Consider the following 25,639-nt stretch of genomic DNA (forward strand, 5'->3'; position numbering starts at 1 on the left):
TCATTTTATATATATGGACTGTGTTGGATATCGACAATGATCTAAATGAATACACTGCGTGGTGCTAAGAAATAGAACTACATACTAAACAAGACACGGTTTGTGGTTCACAGAACATGCAATGCACCCGTCTCCAAGTGATCTTTTAATAAATCCTTTGTGCCGTTGTTCTCACTCAGTGAGACAGCTCGACATGATAGACCAACCACACTCTCACTTGCCGCACACACCCCAGCCAACCACAACCCTCAGTCAAGAAAACAAATAGCAATACCAGCATTACCACAGTTTTTCCAAATCTGGGTGGAGGAGCGAGAGGGAGAACTCACTGCAAGCCAAGTTCAACACAGAGACATGAACTCAGAAACCACAATGTGAGGGAGGTGCGGACAGGCAGAAAGAAAGGCCAAACAGTGAAGCAAAGATGACTTGGGTCTCAATAGTTTATTAGGTTCCAGAGAAAAATGTTACAATTTATACATAATCTAATATTAATGGAACGTGGAATTTCTTTTTGATATATTAGTAAAAACCAGTGATGAGAGAGTGAAACAGCGAAAAAGAAAGGAAGTCATGGTAATAAGTGGAGGTGATCTAACAAGGTTAATCATCGTAGGATCCATCTGAATGCCGGCTTTTAAAGCTCGACATAATCTGTCACTCGGCTAGTGTTTTGGGGCAGTTTCAAAGACACAAAATTAATACAGACACGGTGGTGACAATGATCAGAGAAAAAACATAAACGAAAAAAACAAAACAGAAAGGCGTAACATTTCACTCTGTCTTGTAAAAGCATCCGAGCAACAAGCTTTGAAGCTTCCAGTGTTGACTTCAGCGTCTGTCGACGGGTGTGATATAGATGGACATTTCAAAATGAAACGTTACAGTGAGCAGAGGAAGCCTGTTTTGGACCTCCCAGGTGTGTGCATATAGACCTTACATCTTCACAACGACAGACACTGGGGGTGGTGGGGGCTGAAAAAAAAACAAATACAAACTGAGTCATAGGCCAGAACAGTGTGGTGTGCCGCACAGACAGCATAGAATCAGAAAATCAGACACGGGGGTGGGGTGGGGCTGCTTGTTACGTAGTTTCACTTGGCAGAGGGATGTGGGGAATTAATATCATGGTAACAGCACCCATATTGTGAGGAAAAACCACTGCTGCACATGGTCGGGGTTGAATTTGGATAAGAATCATCGGCATCGGCATTCTGTTTTATCGGTACCCGGGGCCCGGCTGGGTGTAGCCCTGGCCGTACGGGGGGCGGTTACGGGCGTAGGGATTAGCCGCCCCTGGTGGTGGGGTGACGGTGCTGCCTGGAGGTGGGGTGTACGCCGGGCGGGGCTGGTAACCCGGGCCAGGCTGGGAGCTGGGGGGCAGGCTGTAGTTGGCCGGCTGGGAGGCCTGGGAGGTGTAGTTTTGCGGAGGGAAAGCTCCCGGGGGATACGGCTGGGGACCCTGGGGAGGAGGGGGCTGCTGCTGCTGCTGCTGTCCGCCCTGGAATCCCGGGGCCGGGGCCTGGCTGGGTGCGGGAGCCTGGGAGGACGGAGGTGCGTAGCCCTGGTACTGCTGCTGTGGCTGCGGGGGTCCGGGCTGGGGGGCTCCAGGCTGGGTGGTGTAGCCTGCTGGGAGAGAAGGCTGCTTCTGTCACTTCCCATCAAGCAGCAGGAACAGTTTACTGTGCTCAAGTTTAATTCTTACCTGTGTACTGCAAGCCGTACTGCTGCTGTGGAGGGGCAGGTGGCTGCTGGGGAGGGTAACCACCTGGAGCCTGGTACTGCTGATAAACCTGACCTGAAACACAGACACAGTCAGCACACAGGCACCAACAAATATACATAGAGTATGTTAACCGCACATATGCATACAGTACAACAACAGTCTATGCTACAAATGTCATCTACAGGATACCTCATCACTACATCTACAGGTGCAAGGCAAGACGGAAACCACAATGCAGAAAGAGAAAAACTAATATTCCCACACTGGCTCATAACTGACACACAATGTAAACCGTGCATGAGTCAGGGTGCAGCTGCTGCCCCTGCAAATAGCTCCAATAGTCTCCAAATGGCAGCTTCCTCCTGTTAATTTAACCATGACTTCACCGTTCATCGTGCCCCATAACAGCCGCACTTCGACTGCTCGAGAATTGAAGTCGGCCCAGTCTGAAACCTTAAACTACTAACATTGGAGTAGCTTTATTACCAATCAATACACTCTCGCTTGGCAAAGACACAACTCTGGCTCCTTCTTGTGTTTAGAGAACATGGAAACTTTGTGTGGTGGACAGCTTTCCAGTGAACGTCTCCATGTTCAGCAAATGTGTTTTATTTTATGTTTTTTTACAAGGCCTGAATAACACTAGAAACTGTGTTGCCTGGCACACAAAGCAGCACAACGACACATAAAAACATTTTAAAAAAATAGAGCGCCGCATAGAGGTTCACCGTTTTTTCGTGTGCCAGTAAAACCCAGAGAATTTGTTTTCCACTCTTTAAGATTACAGATAATTGAGTGGCAGAGACAGAGGGATGGACAGACGGAGGGATTGAGACAGGGGCCTGCGGGGACCATAAGCTCCTGTGAAATTGGAACGTCAGTGATGACGACATATGGCTAAGAAAAACTCATTGAATTTTGAATTATTTAGAAGCGTGGTACGGACCTGAAAGGAAGGTATTGAGCATATTAAAATACTGCAATACCATACCATTAACCGACATGAAGTAAATGATGCATTATGCAACACAACCATACACCCGGAATACTGAATTCCAATTCATTAAGCAGCAAAAAAAACAAACAGAAAACGAAAAAGCCCTTCTTTGTTGCAGGGACAAGAAAAATGTGGCAGCCATCTGTTAGCCTGTTGATCACCAACATGAGTACCATAGATTGGACTGTGTGCGGAGGCATGTGTGTGCGAAAATTGCACGCCTCTCATTTTGGTCCAGTTTGCTATCCATCATGTGTTACGTATCAGTGAAGGAAGGATGCGCCGCAGTCAGGCCCTGTTGGACCGCCTGACTCCAGGGAAGCCAAAAGGCCCTAACCCTAAGTGACCAGGAGTTTTATGGGGATGAAGGCCACCTCAGAGATAGCTTGCACAAAGTCGGCAAAAGTGATTCATTAGTAAAAGGTTGTTTGAGTGCAATGCTGACACTCCCATGGGAATATATCTGAAGTGCGTCACAAAAATAGCCCAAAAAAACATGGCAGTGATTTCGAGACACAAAAATCTTCACGCCAAGTTGCTTATCCGATGCACCTCATGCAACCGCCGGGGCTGATACAACTGCTAAAATTCATCGGCGAAAGAACGTGTGGAGAAAAAAATCCCCAACATTTATGGATCTCGTTAGTGGCATTCTTGTGGCAACCAGTAACCTGCGTCGAAAAAGAAAATTGCCCCTGAGGCTACCTTTTAAAATTCCACATATGTTCATTTGGCACTGAACCAAATGCATTTGTATACACAAAGTCAATGCAGAGACGGCCCTGCCATTTTCATTTGACCGCTTCCTGGCTTGTCGAATGGCGAAGAGGACGTCCAGACACGAGAACGGCACTAGAATGCGACAAAGTGGCGGTGATGAGCAGGGAGGGAGTGTGTCGCGGGAATGGTTACTGGGAGTAACGTGTCCTCATGGCTGCGGCCGCGTGCAGACCATCTGCAGCCTTGGAAGGAAGGACAGAAAGGAGGGAGGGAGGACGACGAACTGTTTGGAGCTTTCCCGGAGAGTCCGCCACGTTGTGCTTTCAAAAATAAAACCCAACGTCCGGCCAACGTGTGATGATAGTTAATTTAATTTCCATGAGGGAATTCTCTGTTTGTCATCAACGTCCCTCCACAGGGAGGTCAGAATGAAGTAGGAGGAGTGCTGTAGGACACTTCTGTGGGCTATTTCCCGAGACGTTGGCTGGAACCATGGTCCTCCCGTCTTGAAGGATAATCTACATACTACGCTTCAAAAGACGAGAGAAAGAAAAACCAGAATAGGGGAATTACAATGGGTTGTGTAATAGATTTCCTGGACCCTTCATGAGAACTGCTTGAATAGCGGGGAATACAGTGTCTGTATGCGTGACAAATTCTTCCAAAGAAACTCAACCCTAACCCTGTGGACACAGGCCTGCAGCCTTGATAGAGCCAAACCACTACCTCCTGGTTAGGGTTGGGGGGTGTCACAGGTCAGGTCTCAGTGCTGTCTGGAACCGCCCTGGGTCAAAACGGTAGGCTCAATATTCAGCACAATGGTCGATCAATCTGCAATCCCCATCCAAAAAACCCTAATCAAGACTGCTTCATCTGTCTGAGCCTCTCCCCATATAAGAGGAAAACAATGGAGGTAAACCTGATGGCAAAGAAATGAACTTATCATGGGCCTCCCGCCCCTCACCCAACCAGATCCCTGCAGTGAATTTTTCATTTTTTATTTCTTTACTTCTTGCCCAATAAGGAACATTGTGTGACTCCTTAATCGTTTCTCTCATTCTCCAAGCCAGTATTTCCGTTATCCGGTAATTGCCGGTTTTTGACCGGGAAAATCTGTTGAAGCCCGACAAATTTAATTCTCTCCGGTCATATTGTCCGGTAAGAATAATTACCTCCAAGTACAATCTGAATTAGTGCTGGGTGGATCATTTAAATAAAAAAAGTCCACAGAACCGTTAATTTCCACCTTCTGCAAGTTGCAACGGGGGCCAATCAGTACATCCATAGTTTGGCAGTTTTTTTGGGGATATTTAAATTCTGAACCAAAGCAGACGGTAAATATTCATTGTGTAAAATATGTTGACGGGACGTCCCGACAAAGACGGACACCACCACAAACTTGATTTTTTATTTAGACCTACATGCCATATTTATTTTGTGTTTGATTTGATCAAAATTTTATTTTAGTGAAATGTTAATTAAAGCGTCTGCACTTGTTACTTATTGCTCACGAACGGAAATTATTTGATTTCATGTAGAAATATTCCTATTTATTTATTTTTAAAATGCCGTTTACTGACGGGACTTATTTTACTTTTAATATTCAATAAAAAAATATATATAATACATCTACATGCCTTGATGATGTCATTCTCTATACAGACTGCTTAACAAATGTTTTTAAGCTCAATAAACAGATAGTATTTGACCGGAATCTCTCCCATTTGTCCGGGAAATTGAAATTTCCAGGACACGTGGACCGGCACCATTTTTTTTTTTCTCTAACGGACACTCTGCTCCGGGCACTATTCTGCCTTGGGTCAGAAAAGACATGTCTGCGATAACAAAAGGAATCGGAGGACTGATAGTTCTGTTACTGATCTAAGATGAATGCTGGATCTGTGTGTGCATGTTTATAAAAACGATTATATAAATAAACTAAACTATAATAAACTCTTCATTTGATGAGAAGGGCTGTGCTGGGCCTAAATGTGTTTCTCATGGCTGAATTCAATCGTATTGTGACTTCTTTGATCAAAGCACAACAGTCGGTCAATTGGCTTAATCACAGGCAAAGGTAATTGCTTCAAGAGTAGGCAACTTGGGGCAAGATACAGCATGAAATCACATCCCAAAGCAGACGACAGGCAGACTGACCATGAGTGACATTGTGGCTTGCGAGGACATTCAATAAAGCAGTCTACGCCACTTATATCACGGCTGCACGCATTCCCAGAGTTAATGCTTTAGTCACAGAAGAAGGAACCCTGTGTTCCTACAATAATACCGGGCCACACTCCTCTTCATGCACAATAATCAAAATTCCATTTAGTCAGTAATTCCATGACACTGGAGTCACATGAAAAATGGAGATTCAATTATTTTTGACACTAAATGACTAACATAAGTGTTTGGGGGTTGGGGGGCCGTGAGGGGAAGAAAAACAAGGCTGGGTGGCGGGCCGTGACATCAATGGCAAGATTCAACACTATAGAGCAAAGCGCTTCGTCCACATGCCAAATTAACCCGAGAGAAGATTCCAGGGTAAGATTACAGTGGACGGTGTTTTTCTCTGGAACCGGTGTTAAGAAATCAGATAATGCGCCCGCTCTGACCCTGCGTTATTAGATCATAAAAACAACTGTGCTTTGGGGAAAAGATCTTGAATCTATGTTGAAGAAATAACACATTCCAGGGGCGAGAATGTTATTGAGGCCCGTTTGGCCACCATTATGGAAGTGCACAGTGAGTAAGTAGCAAGCACAGCAAAAAAAAAAACCCAGTAAAACCACATGTGTTAAATTAAAATGGCAATATTAATAAAACAACACACTCAATAACAGGTCTTTATGGGCCTCTTGCATTTGCAACTAATCAGTGCTGTGAAACCACACACACCGATGGATATTCTACTCTCTGACGTCTTGCAGACAATATTAAATGATATTTCTACTTAGATCAATGTCATCCTCTTTTAATGTATGTTATTCATGAGTTGATTATTTTAAATGTATATTCATCACCTTAGTCACTCAGCAACCTCAGATAAAAAAAAAAAAAAAAAAAAATCCACACCAACTCAAGTAACAGGTCTGAAGGCATATTTCGGAGAAAGAAAGTGATTGAATCAAATTCAAGGACAATCGACCCAACACTTGTGTGTAAGCTGGTCTCACCATCCATGGTTGCAGGGGTTCCCTGCTGCACCCCTGCATATGGAGCCTGCTGGGGGACGGCTGGTTGGACAGCTGCTGAGGAGGACGAGGCAATGCTGTCGGGAGTTCCTGAACGCTCCTCAGCCACGACCCCGGGCGGAGCTGGAGAGGTCAGAGAGACATATTTTAGGACTACCACTTCACATGGATCACAGACCATTGAATCGGCTCTGACTACTAACCAACACTATTTTTTGACACAATTTTCTAACACGGCATCTACTCTGTAATGGCTCTTTCCTGCGCACCTGGAGCCTGATCCTCACTCAAGCCAAAAGCTGAGATGACGTTCTTGTTGACCTCGTCCTGGTTCTTCAGCGGGTCGAAGGCTGACATGCTGGCTGCGCTGACAGGGGTGGCGTGCTTCACTGCTGGGTCCGCCGCTAATGCTGCCTTCCCCTCACTGCGACCGTCCACTGATTCTGGGGATGGGGGGTGAGAAATGTTTTGAATGGAGCCCTAATTGACAAGAAAACTCAGCACAGCATTCCAACAGCTACTATTTCAAATGACACTTAAATGCGGACGATTTAAATAATAAGCAATGCTAATGTGGTTAGAGCCGGAGAAAGACTTGGAGCTTTATCCGTCATGACCCATGAGGGAGTTTTGGGAGTGAGCACAACAGATACTTTCAAGATGAGATGGATTGTAGTCTTTCCAGAACGCTAAGGAAAGAAAAACCCACTTGTGTGCCTTAGCCACAAGTCAGATCGCATACAAATCACTCCCAATACCAATCATAAGATTCTGGATGTGAGTATCTGAAGTAAGAAATACAGCAAAAATAAAACCAGCCCAAGTGAAATATGTGTGTGCATATGTCACTGTCCTAAAAAGAAGCTCTCCTGTGGAGCGTACAAGGTATTTCTGTGTCCATGTGCCCTAGTTGCTGATAATCAATAATGCAGTTGCTAAAAAGAAACATCTGGACTCATGTTCAATATTAGATTGTAAAACCAGATCCCAATAACTGTCATATTGATTTGATGGGAGAGTAGAAGATTTAAGCCACAGGCCAAAGGGATGGAAGTGCTCAAGCCTGGTGTGTGATTATTGCTCTCCTGAGCCGCATAATCTCAGCATGACTCAGGAAAAAACAAAGTCAGATTTGCAAGTGCATGTGCGGGCATGTGTTTACCGCTGTCCGGCGCTGTGGCGGCGAGGCCTGGTTCTGTGGGGGGCTCCAGGCTATCCAGGAGACTGTTGACTTTGTTCCGGAGCTCAATGAGCTCCCTGCGCAAATACTTCACCTGACTGGACTCCAGGGGCCGCGGCTGGCCATTTACTGGGGGGGGGGGGGGGGGGGGGTCAGAGTTAGAAAATAGTTCATTCTACTTGGTGAAATTATTTCTCCCAACTCTGCCCAATAACCTCGGCATGTGGTTATTGGGCCTCAGATTTTGTTAATTGCAGCAGCATGCTAACTTTCCCATCAAAGACAAAAAAAACATTGAACACTAAAAGAAATAGCGATCTGGGATAGAGTTGATGAACTAATGATATCCCTGTCTGGCACATTTCAAACAAGAGATAGGCCTATTAACTATGAGTATCCATTTTGAAACATTCCTTTACCAACCAGCTGATCCATTACTTTTACTGAACAGTACAGACCAACACCTGTTTGCACCCAAGAAAGTAAAGACTTTTCGTCGTGTTAGACAGACTTAAAGACTATCAAAAATGCAAAAGCTAGTGTTTAGAAATACTATTTATCATCTGCTGGAGCAAAATAATTATTAAGTATGGCAGTCAAGCAGATTGACAGCTTCATAAGCACACCCTTTCAGATGAAAGGGTGTGAAGTCAAGTGGATAATGACACCAAGAGAGGATGGGTAAGAGGTTTCAAATAGCCCACATGCTGTGCATTCTCCTATACGCCTTTGGCGCAAAGGCATTTTGAGCGTGGGTTCAGAGCCGGTCCCTAATCTGGAACCAGATCTTTGTGCTTCAACAGCAAAAGAAATGGCTCTGGAACCGGAAAACTGTTACTTTCAGTAGTACGGAATTCATGGACATAAAATGTGGAGCTCAAGTGGACATATTGTAAAATATATCTATATATTGAGTCGGAGCATAAACCGGGACAATTTGGTAGTGAATGTTGAAAACTGGGGGCAGAATGGGCTCGAACTCCGGCAGTCCGTGGAGCACAGAGCTCCAGCAGCCAGCCAGAGTAGCTCGCAAGCTCTGGACACGGTGGACTGCTAAGTTTGAGCCTGCTCCGCCCCTGGTTTTCAACATTCACCACTAAATTGTTCCAGTTTTCACCACAATTAAAATAATAATAATATTATACTTGTTTTCAGCGCTTATGTTTATTATGTTGTGTTACCTAATCCAATAAAAACAAACAATGCACCAATAAACATAAGCGATAATAAAAACAGATATAGCTGCAGGCAGCAACACATTTATTATTATTGACACCAACTACAATTTTTTGAGTTCCCATGGACCGTAGCATCAGTTTGCGCTGGGGCTGCTCTTTATATCAGCATTACATCTAAAACAAGTAACAATTTTCTGAATTTCCATTGAGTTTTTCCGAGTCGTGGTGACACGCAAAATTACTACTACAAGTCGATACACTTGTTGCATGTGATTTTATCCTTAAAAATTTGAAGATGGCTGTCTACCTGTAGTCCACAGAGTCGTGTCTCATGGTGTCTCTGTGAAAGGAAATCACTCTGTGTGGAAGTTCCCAAGTCCAAGGCGATACACATACATGCTCACTAGGGATGTAATGGTATGAAATTTCAAAGTACAGTACAGTATCTACCAAACTACCGCAGTATACAATATTTCACGGTATTAATGTTTCCTTCTTTGTTTTTGATATTCAACTAGCAAATATTTTATACTAAGAAAGAAAGAGACATGGTAAAGCCTCTGTGATGCAGCATGGGAAGTGCTCGGGGCTTTCAAATTCACAGGAGGCAAAATAAATAACATACATATCAAAATCTGACTTCTTCGCAAAGTCGAAGACGGAAACTTTAATTCACCTCACCTCAAGTTGACGCTGCATGGTAACAGATGGAATTATCTTGTAATAATCCATTCAATGAGTAATTTCCCGAAGCACCACATTCCGTCATGTTTGTTTTTTAAATTGCTCTACACTTGCGCGCGCAAATAACGTAAAGCACTATGTCGTCAAATATTGGTGTAAATCAGTTCTTCGTGTAAATAAAAAAGGCGGAACAAGGCGCTTGGGGAAGTAACTTATCAACATAATTCTGTAGATTCATGATTTTTCATGTCTCAGTTTTTCGATTGGTTAAGATTCCATGAAACCAGTTGACGCTTTTGCGTGATTATTTACAATTTTCAGGGTACTACTTTTCCGATTCATTCCGAGAATATGAACTCATTGTGGACTCGCCGATTTCCTCGAATCCTGCGAAGTAAGGCGGACCACAATGCCGCATATAATACATGGTTAGATTGGAATATAATGTCTTAATTTACAAAAAGACCAAAGAGATAAAATATCAATCGAACAGCAGACATCAACCAGGTGAAACGGTACATAAACACACACACCTAGTTTGTAATCTCTCAAATTTTACACGATTCAAATGGATGTTCTGAACCACATCGTGTATATAGCAAATTGGATGATGACAAAATTTCTTACTCTAAAACTCGTCTTATTCCATTCCCCGATTGAAAGTTTTCCAACGTTGGCGTGTCGGTGAAGTACGGAGGTTTGGCCACTTTTGGTAAAATTGTGTCGGTTTTTCATTATTTTCTGCTCGGTATGTGGATGGATTGGGATGAAACTTAAACCACAAGATAACTGCGAAGTCCCTGTTCTAATGACATTTCCACCGCGTTCATCGCTCCAGCAGTTGTTCTATTCACAACACTTTTAGCCCAAAATATTTCCGAGGATAATAATAAAAACCCTGTGGGATGGACCCATAATAATAATAATAATAATAATAATAATAATAATAATAATAATAATAATAATAATAATAATAATAATAATAACAACAACAACAGTTATAATAAAAACAACATTATCGAGATTTCTGAGACCTCCCGGTTCTAACAAGACCTCAACCGTGTACGTTACTGCAGCGGTTCCAGCCACTTTTAGCCCGAAAGTGCGAAGGAAAATGAATGGCGCAAAATAAGGAGGGACACGTCACTGGGATAGATGCGAATGGAATGTATTTATATTTTAAAAAAGGCAAAGAGATAAAATGTAAATCTAAAAGCCTTGCTGACATCAAGCAGTTAAGGTGACACACATGCACACATGCAGACTGCAGCCACTCCAGAGCGAGTCTACACCACACAGCTCACACGGTGGGAATGTGCGTCCGTAGCCACAAGCTGCATGTTTATAACAAATTGGATGACGATGTCACAAACCGTCTTACTCCGCCAAACTCATCTCTGTACCCGACTCAGAATTTTGTCAGTCGAATCGCCTGTTCAATGAGAATAACTGACTTTTTGTCGGGGGGCGGGGGTCCGGGCCTATAGGCGAGGTAGGCGGCCGCCTAGGGCAAGGAGAGGGAACGATCGAGGCGCATTTTGCACACCTGTCTCCCTCTTTGACAGTACTGACAATGCGTGCGCTAGTGATGCGCGTGCCAGTGATTGGCTGCCCACTATCGGCACAGCAGAACATTGTGCTTATATTTTACGTCTCCTTATGGAACGAAACCGTGCGTAATGGGGACACTTTCTCTGTGACTCTCTCCCTGTGTTATGCGCAGAAAATAATCTTAAAGAGTCTATGAGCTGTGCCTCATCCTCCGTGACTCGTTCCCACACTGTTTTAGTTGTTTTATTTGGAGGAACAGTGCACGGCGCATGGCGATTGGGGCGCATGGCGACTGGGACGCCGTGTTCACGTCCGGACAATTCACACATATAAAAATATATTTCTAATTCCCCATTGACATGTTATCCCTGTGCATCTCTATCTGTTTTATCCTGATATTATAATGCATACTGACAAAAAAAACGACAAAAAAAAACGACTGCTCGACTTGAAGAATCTCAGTCGAGTGATGAGACTGACGATTCGACTCGGAGACTTTCAGGGGGCAGTCCTCATCTCGCTCCACCACCGACGGGAGGTTTTAGAACATTGGCGTGTCGACGATGCACGAACGTTCAACTACGTCCGGTCAAATGTAATCGGTTTTTCACTAACTCCTGCTCTGTTTGTCGATCAATATGGATGAAACTTGAACCACGAGATGTCTGAGACATTCCGAGTCTAACTAGACATCAACAGTCTCCATAGGGCCAGCAGTTGTCCTGTTCCAGACACTTTTAGACTGAAAAGTGCTCGCGACAATAATAGTAATAAAAATCCGAAAAATAACAATAGGGTTGTTAATACGGGATGGACCCCTAATAATAATAGCCCCCCCCCCCCCGATCCTGATGAAAAGGCAGAGACGTATGCAGATATCTACAGTGATGTAATTATGGCTCTCTTGCCCTTCTTTCCCGTAGAAAAGCAAACCCGTTCTTAGAAGGTCTGCAAGTTGAACCAACTGAAAATCAAACAATCCAGACATTTTCATTTATTGTTTGATTGCTTGTTTAACAGGGACAAGTAGAATAAACAGGGACTGTCCCAGAAAAGCGCATTTTGGCATTTGGCAATGCTTATCTATTTGATTTTGTTTTATTTATTTAACACTACCATACTTAAATATTATACTGACTGACATTTCATGTATATCTGAGAATGTTAAGAAAAGCTTTTTAATTTTATTTGACCTAATTCAATCATCTCAAGTCTGAAAGGCGACCAACGAACACCACCCCTCCCCAAGACCAGATGATAATGCCAATCGATTCTCTTATAGGGTGACGATCGATTTCATGACCGGCCCAGCCCTAGTAGGTACTAACCACTGCATACTGGGAACACCCCACAAGACCTGCCTGATCCAGCCGTCTAGCCATCACAATTTGGCCCTTATCAAAGTGGCTGAGATCCTGATGTTTGCAAATTTTTCGTGCTTCCAACACATTAACTTCAACAACTGACTGTTCACTTGCTGCCTAATACATCCCACCCCTTGACAAGTGCCATTGTAACAAGATTATCAATGTTATTCACTTTACCTGTCAGTGGTTTTAATGTTGTGGCTGATCAGTATAAATTGCCTTAGGACAAGGCTGTCCTGAAAAAACTGGCAGGAACCAGTCGATCAGGTAGACAACCCATGAATTTGCCTATTGCACTCTCTGTCTTTGAAACAGCAGTATAAACAGTGTTTAAACTCCAGCCCATACTGGTCAAATGCAGAGGATCCATTTCACCGGCCACCATCAAAGCATGTGCATGTGTGTGTGTATGTGTGTGCAAGCATGTGTTGTAGTGTGGTGTGTTGCGTGACAAATAAAGACTGTTTCTTCTTCTTCTTTCTTCTTCTAGAGGGAGTGGAGAGTCAAGCGTGACATGGATTGAAACTGTAGTGTATTGTGTAAAACACAGGTCTAAGCTGCCCTCTAGTGACCAGTTGCTGTAAGCACTGGAGTGGTAAATAATAAGTTAAATAGTATGGACGGAATAAAATGCAAATTTACGCACTCTTGGCTTCAAAGCATATATCATACATCTCTGTTCCAGATGAGTTTGTCAAATGACGATGAGAATGATGGCAATATCTTACCAAACAAAGTAAGCTTCAGTATTCTACTGCACTGGATGGCGAAGGAGAGGTCGGAGCTGTCGAAGATTGTGATGAGGTCATCATCTGGGAAGAGGGAGACAGATTAGCAGAGGTAAAAATACAGGTTAAGGAAATTAACACACACACACACACACACACACACACACACACACACACACACACACACACACACACACACACACACACACACACACACACACACACACACACACACACACACACACACACACACACACCCCAGGTTCCAACGAGACCTCAACCATTTCCGTGGGTTCAGTGGTGGCCGTGCACCAAGACACTTCCAAAATCCGAACAAAAACAGTATGACAAAAGCAGAGGAGTTCTAACCCGTCCCACTGTGTCCACACTCACCCTCGTCCTTGTACTTGATGGTGACCTCATCGTTGCTCTGCAGCTTGCCCCGAAAGACGCGCTGCATCATCAGCACCAGCTCGTCGTAGGTGATGTCCTCATTGTGGATGGGGATGCGTCTGATGTCGTCACCCAGCTGGGCTTTGATGATCAGCTTCCCACTCAAGTCCAGCTGGCCGTTCATGGTGCCCTCTGCCCTCTTCTGCTCCCGCCACTTGATGGACCAGGGGAAAAGATAATTTTGGCATTGTTATTGGGATTGGTGATGGAAATGCACTCTTGAAGGAAAGCTAAATTATTGTCTATGTACGTTTAAGTAGAAGAGGTAGGTTTGGTGATTGCGCACCAAATAATGATTTGTAATTTGACATATTGTAAAAACAGTGCTTTACACAGGCATTTCAACCTTATTTAAAACGGCTACTCCACTTAAGGCTCATTTCCATGACACGCAAGTATAACCCAGAAAGATCCGGCTAGGCGTAATAATGCCCACGGATACAAATCATTTTGATCCTAAACAAATTGACCATGGCGGAGATGGAGAAAATCCTTAAATAACCTTTGTAATGTGTGTGCAAGTATTATTATTATGGACTATCATCAATTTTCATAGGGAATTTTTCACCAATATCACACTGTAAATATCATGATATCTGCTTGTGAATTCCAAATCCCATGTTAAAGAATACAACCGAGGGTGATAGGAGCATTACAAAACTCTCCTTCTCTCAAGTAGATCAGACCTTATATAATGAGAACTTTTAGGTCATAGCTCTTTAACCTAAAGTGAGATTACAAGTCTGAAAAATGGTTAACGATAACATAGAATTGTCACTGAGCCCTTCAAGCAGCAGAAGTGTTGCACTTGATAAAATGACCACTAAAAACGTGATTTAACGTCATAAATTCTGCTACAGCCTTTCATGTCAAATTAATGTTGATATATGCAGTGTCACAGGAAAGAAGATATAAGTTATGAACGGTCTAATCCAGTTTAACCCTGCGTGTCAAACCAGTTGTCCTGGTTCAGGGCCAGTAATGCAATATTTGTTTATTGTAAATATATTTTAATAGGATGGGGTGAACTGGCAGCACTCTTGGCCATTTAACAATTTAAATGAACAATTTAAACATTTGGGTTCAGTCCTTGCTTAAGGGCACCCTTAAAATTATACACATGCTCTAGTCTAGACCTGCTATTGCAAGTATTCCTCTTAACCATTATTACAGTAAAAATGATTATGCTTTCAAGTTTCAGATGTGTAGCTTTGTCTGTGTCAGTCGTATCCAGTGATACATGTAAGCCTTTGTGAGAAAAATAAAGACCCTGGACTGGAAGATTAAATGCTATGTGAGCTCCAAAGCGGGAATAATAGAGGATTTAATGCTGGTATGTAATAGATATAATGGTGCTCGTTGATATTTAAATATATTTGGTCAATTTGTAGAAATCAGAAGAATGATCTCACCTTTAATGTTCGCCATCGGAAATGTCAGAAATCCAACTGGTTTAACTATTCTTCCAAAGTCTAAGGTCCAGCTATCAGCAGTTGAGATTGAAAACGCTTGTTTTCTAAGGCCTGCTGTTACATATCACCCTCAAGAACTTTGACCCAAACTAAAAGTTGATTGATAGGACAATAAAAGTTGCCAAGAGGCGTTGATCTAATTTATGATTTCATTTATCTAATGTAACGTTATCAGGTGGTCGGTTGAAATAAATTATTGCGTTTATTTAAGAGTAACTGGCCGGTTGCTGTGGTTTTCCCACCTGGGATTATTTCAGAGCGAAAAGTGCAAGTAAAGGTTGGGAAAGGTTGGCTCACTACAACACAGTACAGGGTGATGACAACAACCCATTTCCAGTCGCAAGGCCAACTTATTACATTTGACTAACACAAATGAAATGCGGCACTTCAAATATAGAACCAGAAGTATCTTTTCTAAAGGCAGACTAACGGACTCCCACCACCGGACCACATTATCCTCATGAGCCAAGCCAGTAGCAGTGCTGCTCTGACTTCCCACTGTCTGATAGATGACAAGCTCCTGCCAATAATCCTCTAGCAGAAGTGACTCATCTCTCTGGTTATCATGTTTAGCGGGTATTCAACTTAAGGTTCCGTCAATAAATGGTCTGTTCGGTAGCGTGATTAGTTATCTCATCCAACGGCACAATTAATTGGAACACATTCGTTTCTCTACTTGCGACATAGGTCTCCGGCACCTGTTTGTGCGAACAACTGTTAGCTCCGCCGCTAGCATTAGCTAGTCGGCTAGCCATTCGGGAGCTAGCATTATCACTGACAGTGATGCAGCAATGAATGTAGCGTACGCCCCAAAAAACAACAACCCACACATCAAATCGGGATTTCAAACCTGGATCAGACGACTTGCCCACGGTGCCTTCGACGAGCTTTCTCGACACTGTGGAAATCAGAAATCTGTCGGCGAGCGGACCTGACTCCCAGCATCAGGAAGTGACAATGTCAGCCCGTACGTGGCACTCGCGCGTGCGCAGTGGCGGCCGTGCGCAGCTCACCGTGTATAGCGCAACTCAGTGGTGGAAGGTGACGAAGTACAAATACTCACAATACTCCCAATACTCACAATACTCACATAAGGTAGTCTCTTTTATTTTATCCATGACAGTCACTGGTTAATAACAGCATGTTTGATGAGTCAAAGATCGAGTCGAATTAAAAAAAAAAACACATAGCGAGTTAAATCCTTATAATGGTTCGTTAAAATGGTGAATGATAAATAAATGCACGTTTATTTATTGTATCAACCAATCAGAGGCAAAGCAAACAAATTCAAGCTTTTTAAAAATGAATGACTAAACTCACTCTATGATTTATTTTGTTTTCACTTATATTTTTGATTCATCATGCCTGAAATATCTAAGAGGGAAGAACGTTTTGTAATTAGGACTTTCTTTTTTTCTAACAGTATAAATGTGTATGTGTGTGTGTGTTGGGGGGGGGGGGGGGGGGGGGGGGGGTAACCCTCATTGGTATAATAATAACTTGCTATAATCATCACATTTTCAGCAGAATGCATCATCAATGTACTTCCTTGTAGCTACTGTCAGGCCGGGTGCATATGCTGACACATGAATCATGCCTGTACTGTTGTGATCATGTCAGTGTGTACATGTGACCTTGGAGCATCTGTGTTGTAGATTTTTTCGGCAACACTTTGACAGGATAATCTATGATCTAGTAAACGGGGGGGCACAAGAGTCAGTAACGAGAAGGGTCAGAAAGGGTTTTCATTAACTACTGACAAAACATTACTGTTAAATTCAACAGTCCACCCACATTTAAATGTGTGATCAGTTAAGGGAAATCATTTTAAACAGCATATAACTTAGATTTTACTGCTCCTGTAACCCGGCTGGGCAGGTTACAGGCGTACATACTGGCATATAAAATAAAACCTAAATGTGAATTTTATCAAATATATAATTCAACTTAAAACACTGGTTTTGCCTTGGACCAACACAACCCCCCGCCCCTCGGAATTATTTCTTCTTCTTCTCCTCCGTGGAGTTGAACCAAGAGTCCAGTAGTTTCTTGCTGTAGTAGATCTGCCAGGCGTGCACCTGCACGGCCACCACCATCACCAGGTACATGACAGTCACGGCAGAGAAGCCAAAGATGAAGCGGTAGGCCTTGCCGTGCCGATAGAGCAGCTGGGCCACGGGGAACATCTCCATGCCGCCATAAATCAGAGGCGCCACGGAGAACAGCCCCGCGCTGATCATGGATATCACCAGGTAGCTGATGTTGTTCTTCGGCAGCGACAGGCTGCTGAACAGCAGCGGGATGAGGCTGAGCAGGTAGGGATACTCCCACTGGTACGGAGACGACACTGTGTCGGGGGACACCAGGCCGAGGTAGCTTACGGTCACCTGGGCCGCCACCAGCAGCCAGGTCAGGAGGTGGACCAGGTTCAACTTCCGGATTTCGGACTTCAGGGAGGTGCTGCAAGTCACACAGACATTTTTTGGTGTGTTTACAGAAACCATACGGATGTTCAGCGACACCACCGCGGCACGGTCGAGAGATTCAATGTGTTTTCTGACCAATAAGGAGAAATTACATTTCACTGCATATATGTATGAAAGTATGTATATGTATGTGACAAATTTAAAAAAAAATCTTGAATCTTAAAGGGTAGGAACAATACGACCTACCTCATCTGGTATTCTGAGGGTGCTTTGACCCGGTGTTTGGACTCGCTTCCATTCATCCCAGCAGCTTTATGGCCTCCGCGAGACGTCATGTTGGGAGGAGCCTATTCCCACAAAAACCACATCCTGTTTTCTGTACCAAAATGTGACAGGATAGAAGCCGATCTTTCCCTAATGTTTTGAGGATGGGAGACTGTGAATTTGTGTACTTTTTTTCCTTTAATTATTCCTTATCCCGTGATACTTATTTAATTTCCCTTGAAATGGTAGTTTGTAATTCTTCTTTAATTTTAAGAACTCTCCTTGAAATAATACATTTTTTGTTTGTCTATATGTAAATGCACAGATAGACATCCACACATGCACTGTATATATGTACATATAAACACATTTGTAAACAACAAAAACACAACCATGAAGACATCAACTTTATACAAATTTTGTATAAAGTTGATGTCTTCACGGTTGTGTTTTTGTTGTTTGTGTGTTTTGTTTTCTGTTGGTTTTGATTGTGTGCCAGTTTTTGCATTATTGTTTGTGTCCCATTTGATTATGAAAATTAGATGAAATGAAAAAAAAAAATACAAATAAAACATTCGCAGAGCGTGGACTGCAATGCAACTAGATGGGAGAACGCTTTATTGGACATTACAAACAAGAGCGCTATGTATCACACGGCGAGTCCTCATCAAAAGCGGTGTTTTTTGCATTCGGACGGATTTCAACGGTGGATTACGAGCATCATTGGAAATGCACCGGCGGGCTAACGGGAAAGCTTACACAGCATCCCTCTAACCGAACGCTCAAATCACTAGCATCTCGTCAAAAATACGACACTATTGTAGCATACATTTTGGAATCATCTATATTACTTACCGGTTGTTTTTTTTTTTGGGGGGTTGTTTTTTTTTTTTTTGTGCGTCTGAGCAGGCTCGCAGGAAAGCAGATACAAAGGGAGTGACGAACGAGCGTCAGCAGTATCTACCGCGCGTGCGCAGTGGAGGCGGCGCTCGAAGCACTACCCACCGTGATCAGCATCAGCATCAGCATCAGCGGCCCTCCGCCTCCGCTGCGAGGGTCATCCTTTGGAGCCTCTTTTTTTGGGGGGACTTTATAAGGGCCGACTCAAGTCAGGGTGAATTGAGTTTCCTGTTTGGACGTTTCCGATGATTCCAACCTTCAAGTACGTTTACTTTGCGGTTTTTTTCCAAAAACCGCTCTCAAATGAACGGGCAACACTTTATTCACTTGTTGGAGGTCGACTAAAGGGAAAGGAGGGAGTGGAAAATCAAAATAGTCTTATACAGTCCTTAAAAAAGACAAAAGTCAACAAAATGTAGACCTAGGTTATTATATAAGGCATAATGGAGTGTTGCTTTGTCATAAATTTGTTCCAACAAGTAAAATCATGTTGATCTACATGCATTTTCAATACATGTCCATTTTTAATCCAAAGGACCCTGCAATCAACCCATTCTCTTTGACACGTTGAAATCTGTTACCTACTAATTTTCGAAAATCTTATTTTGATTTTCTTGCATTATCATTCAATAAAGAGACCAGTTAGGGGTTTGTTTTTATTATTATTTAATCTTTTATTAACAAAAACAAAACATGCACAATAACAAATGTAAAACCTATGTTTTTCCTACACTGAACTATTAAGCACCTTGATTCAAAAGGGAAATTATTCTTAATTTTCTTTAATAATGGTCTATCTGAAGTCACATGGACTACAGGATGAATGAGTTCAGCAATAGGTAATCAACGTGTAAAATACTGACTCATTCAAATTATTCTTTGGTTTTGTTATTTTGGACTTGAGTCTGTATTTTCTTTAGTCTTTTGGACAGACTGTTACCAATCAGCCTACTGAAAGCTATAAGACCAATTAGTAGAAGCATATTCTGAACATTGTTCTAGTCATCACAGCATCCTCTTCACTCTTAACTACAGAGAAAAATACAAAATAGATATTATCGCTAAATAAGAGAGTTGTGTTCTCAAAGTTCCAGACCAGAACTTAGAAATTGTGATGGCTAATGTGCAAAATCATCATTGGTATAGATGATTACTTTTGTGTTCAATTAACTGTTGCCCTTTCCCTCTACTTACCAACCTAACCGTGCCTTTTGACAGCAGTTTACTCTTTGTGTAATGATAAGGGGCACTGCAACACCGTCAACATTTGTGCATGGGGCAGTTAGGATTAAAAAAAATTCCTTACTGAACTATAGCCAAGAAATAAAACCGGATTAAGAAATATCTCAACTGAGCATTTTACCACGACCAACATCTAATTTTTTTACCAATTTACCTTTGTATGCACATTTAGTTAATTTTTTTTGTATGCATAGCCTCTTGGAATAATTTTGGATATTGCCACACATGCCACCTTCTTTTTATAAAACGCTGCCATATATTAAACAGCCAAAAAACAAGTTCCATTCCAACCCTCCAGCATCCATCTGAAAAACGTTTGCATATTCGTCATCTATAACTTAAATATTGAAATGTTTCGTTTAGGTTCTTTGTGTCAGATATACAAATTAAAGCAATGTACACACTTTGCAGTTGTAATGTAATGTTAAGTGGTGATGTATGAGGAATGAGCAGTATGAGGAAAATGGCTGCATGCAGAGAAAGCGATTTTTGGATAGTAGTGACTGAATATGATTTGCTTTTATGGTATTCATGTTAGAAACATAAATGCCTGCCCAAGGTGAAACATATCGCTAACTTTTCCTTTTTACATTCTTTGCCACATAGGGCAGCTGCCAGCTTGATAAAGAAATAAACAATTCTTTGTGGGCAAGGAGGAACATGACACTGGCAACAGTGTTAACTAGAACCATACTGGACATATTTAAATCCACCGTACAAAGAGTTTAACCTTTCTTTTATGTCTTACTATTAATCATTTTCTGGACACTCATTCTGCTGAATGCAAATCAGCATGTGAGTGTTATATGAGTGTCAATTTTACACATTGTAATATATCTTCACAAATACAGAAATCCTTGAACTCCCAAATACATGGTTATAAAAGCTGCTGAATATACAGCCTCACTTCATACTTTTCTCAGGGACAATCTGTCAAGCCCATTAATATCTGCTGACCAGATCAACAGATTGTTGATGTTTTACAAGTGTCACTCAAATGAATTTAATAATCATGGTTTACATTAAAGTCCATTATACATCCACTTGTTTTCATTGACCCTTCTTTGTTTTACTACAGTTTGCGTTTTTTTTTACATTGGGTACAATAAATACCCTGAAAAGGAGGAGTGAACATACTGGCCAGCATAAAGTCCTGCGGCCTGATCTGAGGGCATCTGGATATACACAGTGTCCCCTGGCTGTAGAGGTAATACCGCACTCCCTGAAGCTTGATCCAGGTAGCCCTTCTTGTATTCATCGTATGTGTACATCACAGGCTCATTGTTCCTCATCAAAGCCACCCACACGTTGGCTCCTTTGCAGTGAATGTGGTAGGCAAAGTAATAAATGCCGGGCATGTCACAAGTAAACAGACCAGTCTGTGGATTGTAGTTTTGACGACCGTTATACAGCAGCTTGTCAAAGATAACAGGGGTGCCCACCGGGGGAAAGGGTGTCGTGATTATGGCTGTGAAAGCTGGCATTTCCAAGCCAGTGGCTCCCATTACCTCTGCCCCATTGCCTCCATACTTGCCCTTCGTTCCATAACCACCTGCCTTAACACCATCCATTCCAGGGCCTCCCATCTCTGGTAGGACTCCCATCAGGTCAGGGGACAGTGCAGGTGTCCCAGCTGGGCCAGGAGGTCCAGGAGGACCGGGCCGTCCAGGCTGTCCAGCCAATCCTGGTGGTCCTTCCTTGCCCGGAGGTCCTATGGGACCAGGAAGACCTGGATTCCCCTCACCTGCAACACCAGGCAGACCGGGTGTGCCGCTGTCACCTTTTGGACCAGGAAGACCGGGTGGACCAAATGGTCCTGCTGTACCATCCAGTCCTGGAATTCCTTTGGGACCTTGAGGTCCGACTTCACCAGGTAATCCACCTTGTCCCTTTGGTCCATGAGGTCCTGGAGGACCTGGTGGGCCTGTTAAGCCTTTGTGCCCACCCTCTCCTTTTGCACCGATGGGTCCTGATGAACCCCTAGGCCCCGGTTCCCCAACCTCTCCAGGAAGACCATCCTTACCAGGGAGTCCAGGTGGACCAGGATCACCCTTGGCTCCATTAAGTCCCTTGGGCCCTGCCTGTCCATTGTCTCCTTTGAGACCAGGAGTGCCAATGCCTCCAGGAGGTCCCATAGGGCCTGAGATACCTGGCATCCCTTTTGGTCCAGGTGGTCCAAGCATACCAGTCAGACCTCCATGTCCTTTATCTCCCTTTGGTCCCAGAGCTCCAGGGGGGCCACCCATACCCTTATCACCCTTTGGTCCTGGGAATCCTGGTTTACCAAATCCAGGGAGTCCCGGCTTCCCTGGTAAACCTGGAAGTCCTGGATGACCTTTCACTCCTGGCATACCTGGTTGTCCTGGCAGGCCATTCTGGCCTGGTTTTCCCTGGCCAGGTAAACCAGGAGGGCCGGGCTCACCCCCCTGTCCAGTTGGCCCAGCTGCCCCTTTCTCTCCAGAGGGGCCAGGCTTTCCTGGTGGTCCATGAGGTCCTGGAATCCCATTTACCCCAGGTTTGCCAATCCCAGGCAACCCACCTGGGCCAGGAGGTCCAGAGGGGCCTGTGAGTCCTTTGTGGCCAGGTTGTCCTGGATGACCAATCCCTTTGTCTCCTTTTGGTCCTGGTAACCCTGGAAGCCCTGGTAGCCCTTTGTGTCCAGGCTCACCTTTAGCACCTGGCTGGCCTGGTAGTCCCTGTACCCCTGTTTTACCTATTCCTGGCAGCCCAGGTGGGCCAGGGGGACCTTGTGGTCCTGGCTGTCCAATTGGCCCTTCACCACCATTGGGACCCATTTCTCCTTGTGGCCCTGGCTCGCCATTTCCACCTGGCTTGCCTGGAAGTCCAGGCAAACCTGGTTTGCCCATACCAGGCACCCCTGGTGGACCAGGTGGACCAATAGGTCCATTGGGTCCTGGCTGTCCATTTCCTGGAGGTCCTGGGGGCCCTTGAGGTCCCTCCGGCCCAGGTGGTCCGGCAGGGCCTAGTTCACCTTGTGGAATTCCCTCAGCTCCAGCTGGGATTGTCTGACCTGTGGGTAATTGATACTTCTTAAGCTTTGAGTACTGAACCTGGAGATGTATAGCGATGATTGAAAAGAACAGAAATAATGAATATGCATGCCACCTAAGCATATTTAATCCCAAAATTCCCCCAATCTCTGTTTGGAATGTAGTGTTAAATGTTCCATATCATATAATTTAAGATTTTCAGGAGTTCCTCCCTGGAAAAGTTACCATATGAAACACGCAAGACAGATTTTGTCTTAGGTGTGACATCACACCTTAATTGTAGCCAATTATATTTGGCTCATCATTTGCATATACTATGCCTTAGGTGTGTCACAACTAACTCAGTGAGAAGGAATTCAGGCGATGGGAGGGGCTATCCTGTAACAATTCAGATGCATGGGGAAAAATGCACACATACACCAAAATAGAAGGTTCTTTGCATAATGATTTAAAAATAGCAATGAAATTGCAGTGCCCTGCAATTAAAGCAATTCTGTCTTTTTTTATATAAAAATCCTAGATTGAAAGGATATGAGACCTTAACAGCTACATGTTATTACATATAAATCTTTAGTGGTATTGGAATTGTCCTAAACAAGCCCAAATGAAACAGAAGGATGAGGGTCTTGGGAATTTCAGATTCTGAGAGGTGGTGTATTGAATACCTGTAGGGCAGTGGCAGTAATAGTACTGTTGCAATGGTGGTGTTAAATGTTAATGTGGTTTATGTATGAAATTGTGAAGCGGATTATTGGCTTTTCATTTTACAGATTGTATCTTGAGGATGGGTTATTTTTCCACACATTCCGATATCATTTGAGAATATAGGGTGGATTGGTACGGTCGACTGCCTCACCTTTGTCCTGTCCACCTTTATACCCGCCGCCTTTACGGGGGTTCTCCTTGCCCATGTGCATAGGCATCTGGGGCAGCTCCTTCCTGTAGTGGGGGTACTGCATGTAGGGCATTTCTTTGCCGAGATACTGCTGCTGGGGATACTGCTGCTCTTTGGCCATGTGTTGGATGTGTTGCATGGGGTGCTGCTGATGCTGAGGGTGCTGCTTGTGGCCGTAGTATGCTGCATGCACGTGACTCAGGACCGCAAACTGCAGCAGCACCAGGACAAGGGGGGCAGGGAGGGGAGGCATGACCATGGCCTGAAGGAAGAGAACAAAAAGAAAAATAAGGAAAAAATAACACAAAAGTATGCGTCTATAGAGGTGGAGAATACCAGGTTGAGTCCTGCTTTGTTTTTTTTTCTGAATGCACTTATCAGCTGTACCTACGGGTTGTGCTAATAAGCAAACCCAGATTGCTGGCACAAAATACAGGGGAGTCTTTTACTTTCTAAACCTGGAATGTCCTCTGTAATTATTTTATTACTGAGACTTTTTTTTATATATAAAAAAAAATGGTAATTGCATTTATAAAACCTAATAAAAATTGACTCCACACAATAAATACACATCAAGTTTGCCACACACACTTGCAGAATCTAATCTACTCTAACAGTGTGAACAAGCAACATAAATTGTCCGTTTCCCTCTAGCGGAGAAACATGGAAACTGCACCTGCAAGAAATTACACCGCCACAGTGTGTCGCGGTGTAGAGATAAGCGATAGGATAAGATAACACTTATCCTATTCACGAACGGTTGACATGAGCTCAGTAAGGAAAAAAAAAAAGAGCAATATTGGCAGACAATGTAAGATACCCTGGTTTTACTCTGTTTTTTCTCTCTCTCGTTTATCTGTTTATTTGTGTATATCGGTATTTCAATAAAATGATTTTGAAACAGATATACTTTTTTTTTTTCCACACTAATGATTCCCTTAGTGGTTTAGCTCAAAATGATGACTCAAATTTTGGACTAACCTTGACCTCTCAGTCAAGGTCATTAGTGTAAAATACACATCAGGAGTTTCATTGGCTTCCTCCTCTCCTGGACCTTACAAAACAAAATCAACGAGTATGTTTTCATTTCATTCTCCGTATTTAAATAAGAATTCAACACAACCATTACTTTACATCGGCCACTATTCGCCTTTTCATTTTTAAAATGTTACATATAGACAAATACATGAGTGTGCATGCATTCCCCTTTGTAATAATATGCGTTCATGTCTCCATGTGATTTTTAACCTGTACCAGATCTGAACCTGAATTAGAGCTTGTGGTTCAGATCTGACCGATGCACAGAACAACCGCAAGATGGTGGAAAGCTTGTACACATAAACATTTTTTTCGGTCCATATTAGATCAATACAGTACACTTAAATTAAGTGGTATCACTGTCAAATTGATTCTTTCATACACTATGAATCCTCTTTCAACTGCGCAGGAAAGTGCAACCCACTGATTTCCTAGTGCGATGCAGCTTCAAATCCTTTAACGTACGTTATGGTATAAATTGGCATTTTTAGCCAGTATGAACACTATCTGTGATCATGGAATGAAGTTAACACATATGTTGAACACATATTCATTGCAGTTATAATGAATTGCATTTATGCCCACAAAGATCCACCACCCAAAGATGAATAAA

General features: G+C 43.2%; 3 protein-coding genes across 4 annotated transcripts; all 3 read right to left on the minus strand.

Annotated features, from left to right (window-relative positions):
* Positions 1-429: 429 nt before the first annotated feature.
* On the minus strand, positions 430-16,213 carry tfg (trafficking from ER to golgi regulator). 2 transcript variants are annotated; one of them, XM_080019295.1, is made up of 8 exons: positions 16,101-16,213; positions 13,719-13,932; positions 13,326-13,409; positions 7,800-7,946; positions 6,907-7,080; positions 6,620-6,760; positions 1,706-1,798; positions 430-1,626 (listed from the first exon to the last, which is right to left on the minus strand). In XM_080019295.1, the coding sequence occupies exons 2-8, from the start codon at positions 13,900-13,902 to the stop codon at positions 1,220-1,222; spliced, it is 1,230 nt and encodes a 409-aa protein (XP_079875421.1). In that variant the 5' UTR covers positions 13,903-13,932; positions 16,101-16,213; the 3' UTR covers positions 430-1,219. The 2 variants fall into 2 exon arrangements, with proteins under 2 accessions (XP_079875421.1, XP_079875420.1); XM_080019294.1 differs by having other exon boundaries at positions 430-1,629.
* Positions 16,214-17,072: 859 nt separating this feature from the next.
* On the minus strand, positions 17,073-18,011 carry jagn1a (jagunal homolog 1a; the record flags this gene model as incomplete). The annotated part of the gene is made up of 2 exons (XM_080019157.1): positions 17,073-17,710; positions 17,923-18,011. 2 exons carry the CDS (start codon positions 18,009-18,011, stop codon positions 17,248-17,250), a joined length of 552 nt encoding a protein of 183 aa, XP_079875283.1. The 3' UTR covers positions 17,073-17,247.
* A 1,536-nt stretch (positions 18,012-19,547) lies between these two features.
* Positions 19,548-24,241, minus strand: col8a1a (collagen, type VIII, alpha 1a; the record flags this gene model as incomplete). The annotated part of the gene is made up of 2 exons (XM_080019719.1): positions 19,548-23,113; positions 23,950-24,241. 2 exons carry the CDS (start codon positions 24,239-24,241, stop codon positions 21,174-21,176), a joined length of 2,232 nt encoding a protein of 743 aa, XP_079875845.1. The 3' UTR covers positions 19,548-21,173.
* Between the last annotated feature and the right edge of the window lie 1,398 nt (positions 24,242-25,639).

The sequence above is a fragment of the Zeus faber genome (genome assembly GCF_960531495.2).
Source record: "Zeus faber genome assembly, chromosome: 18".
NCBI lineage: Eukaryota > Metazoa > Chordata > Actinopteri > Zeiformes > Zeidae > Zeus > Zeus faber.

Bases quoted from the DNA above. Each gene is read 5' to 3' on its own strand.
- tfg (XM_080019294.1), bottom strand. From the start codon at position 13,902: ATGAACGGCCAGCTGGACTTGAGTGGGAAGCTGATCATCAAAGCCCAG. The intron at 13,410-13,718 runs GTGAGTGTGGAC...CCCTCTTCCCAG, and splicing joins CATCAAGTACAAGGACGAGG to ATGATGACCTCATCACAATC. The intron at 6,761-6,906 runs GTGCGCAGGAAA...TGACCTCTCCAG, and splicing joins GAGTGAGGATCAGGCTCCAG to CTCCGCCCGGGGTCGTGGCT.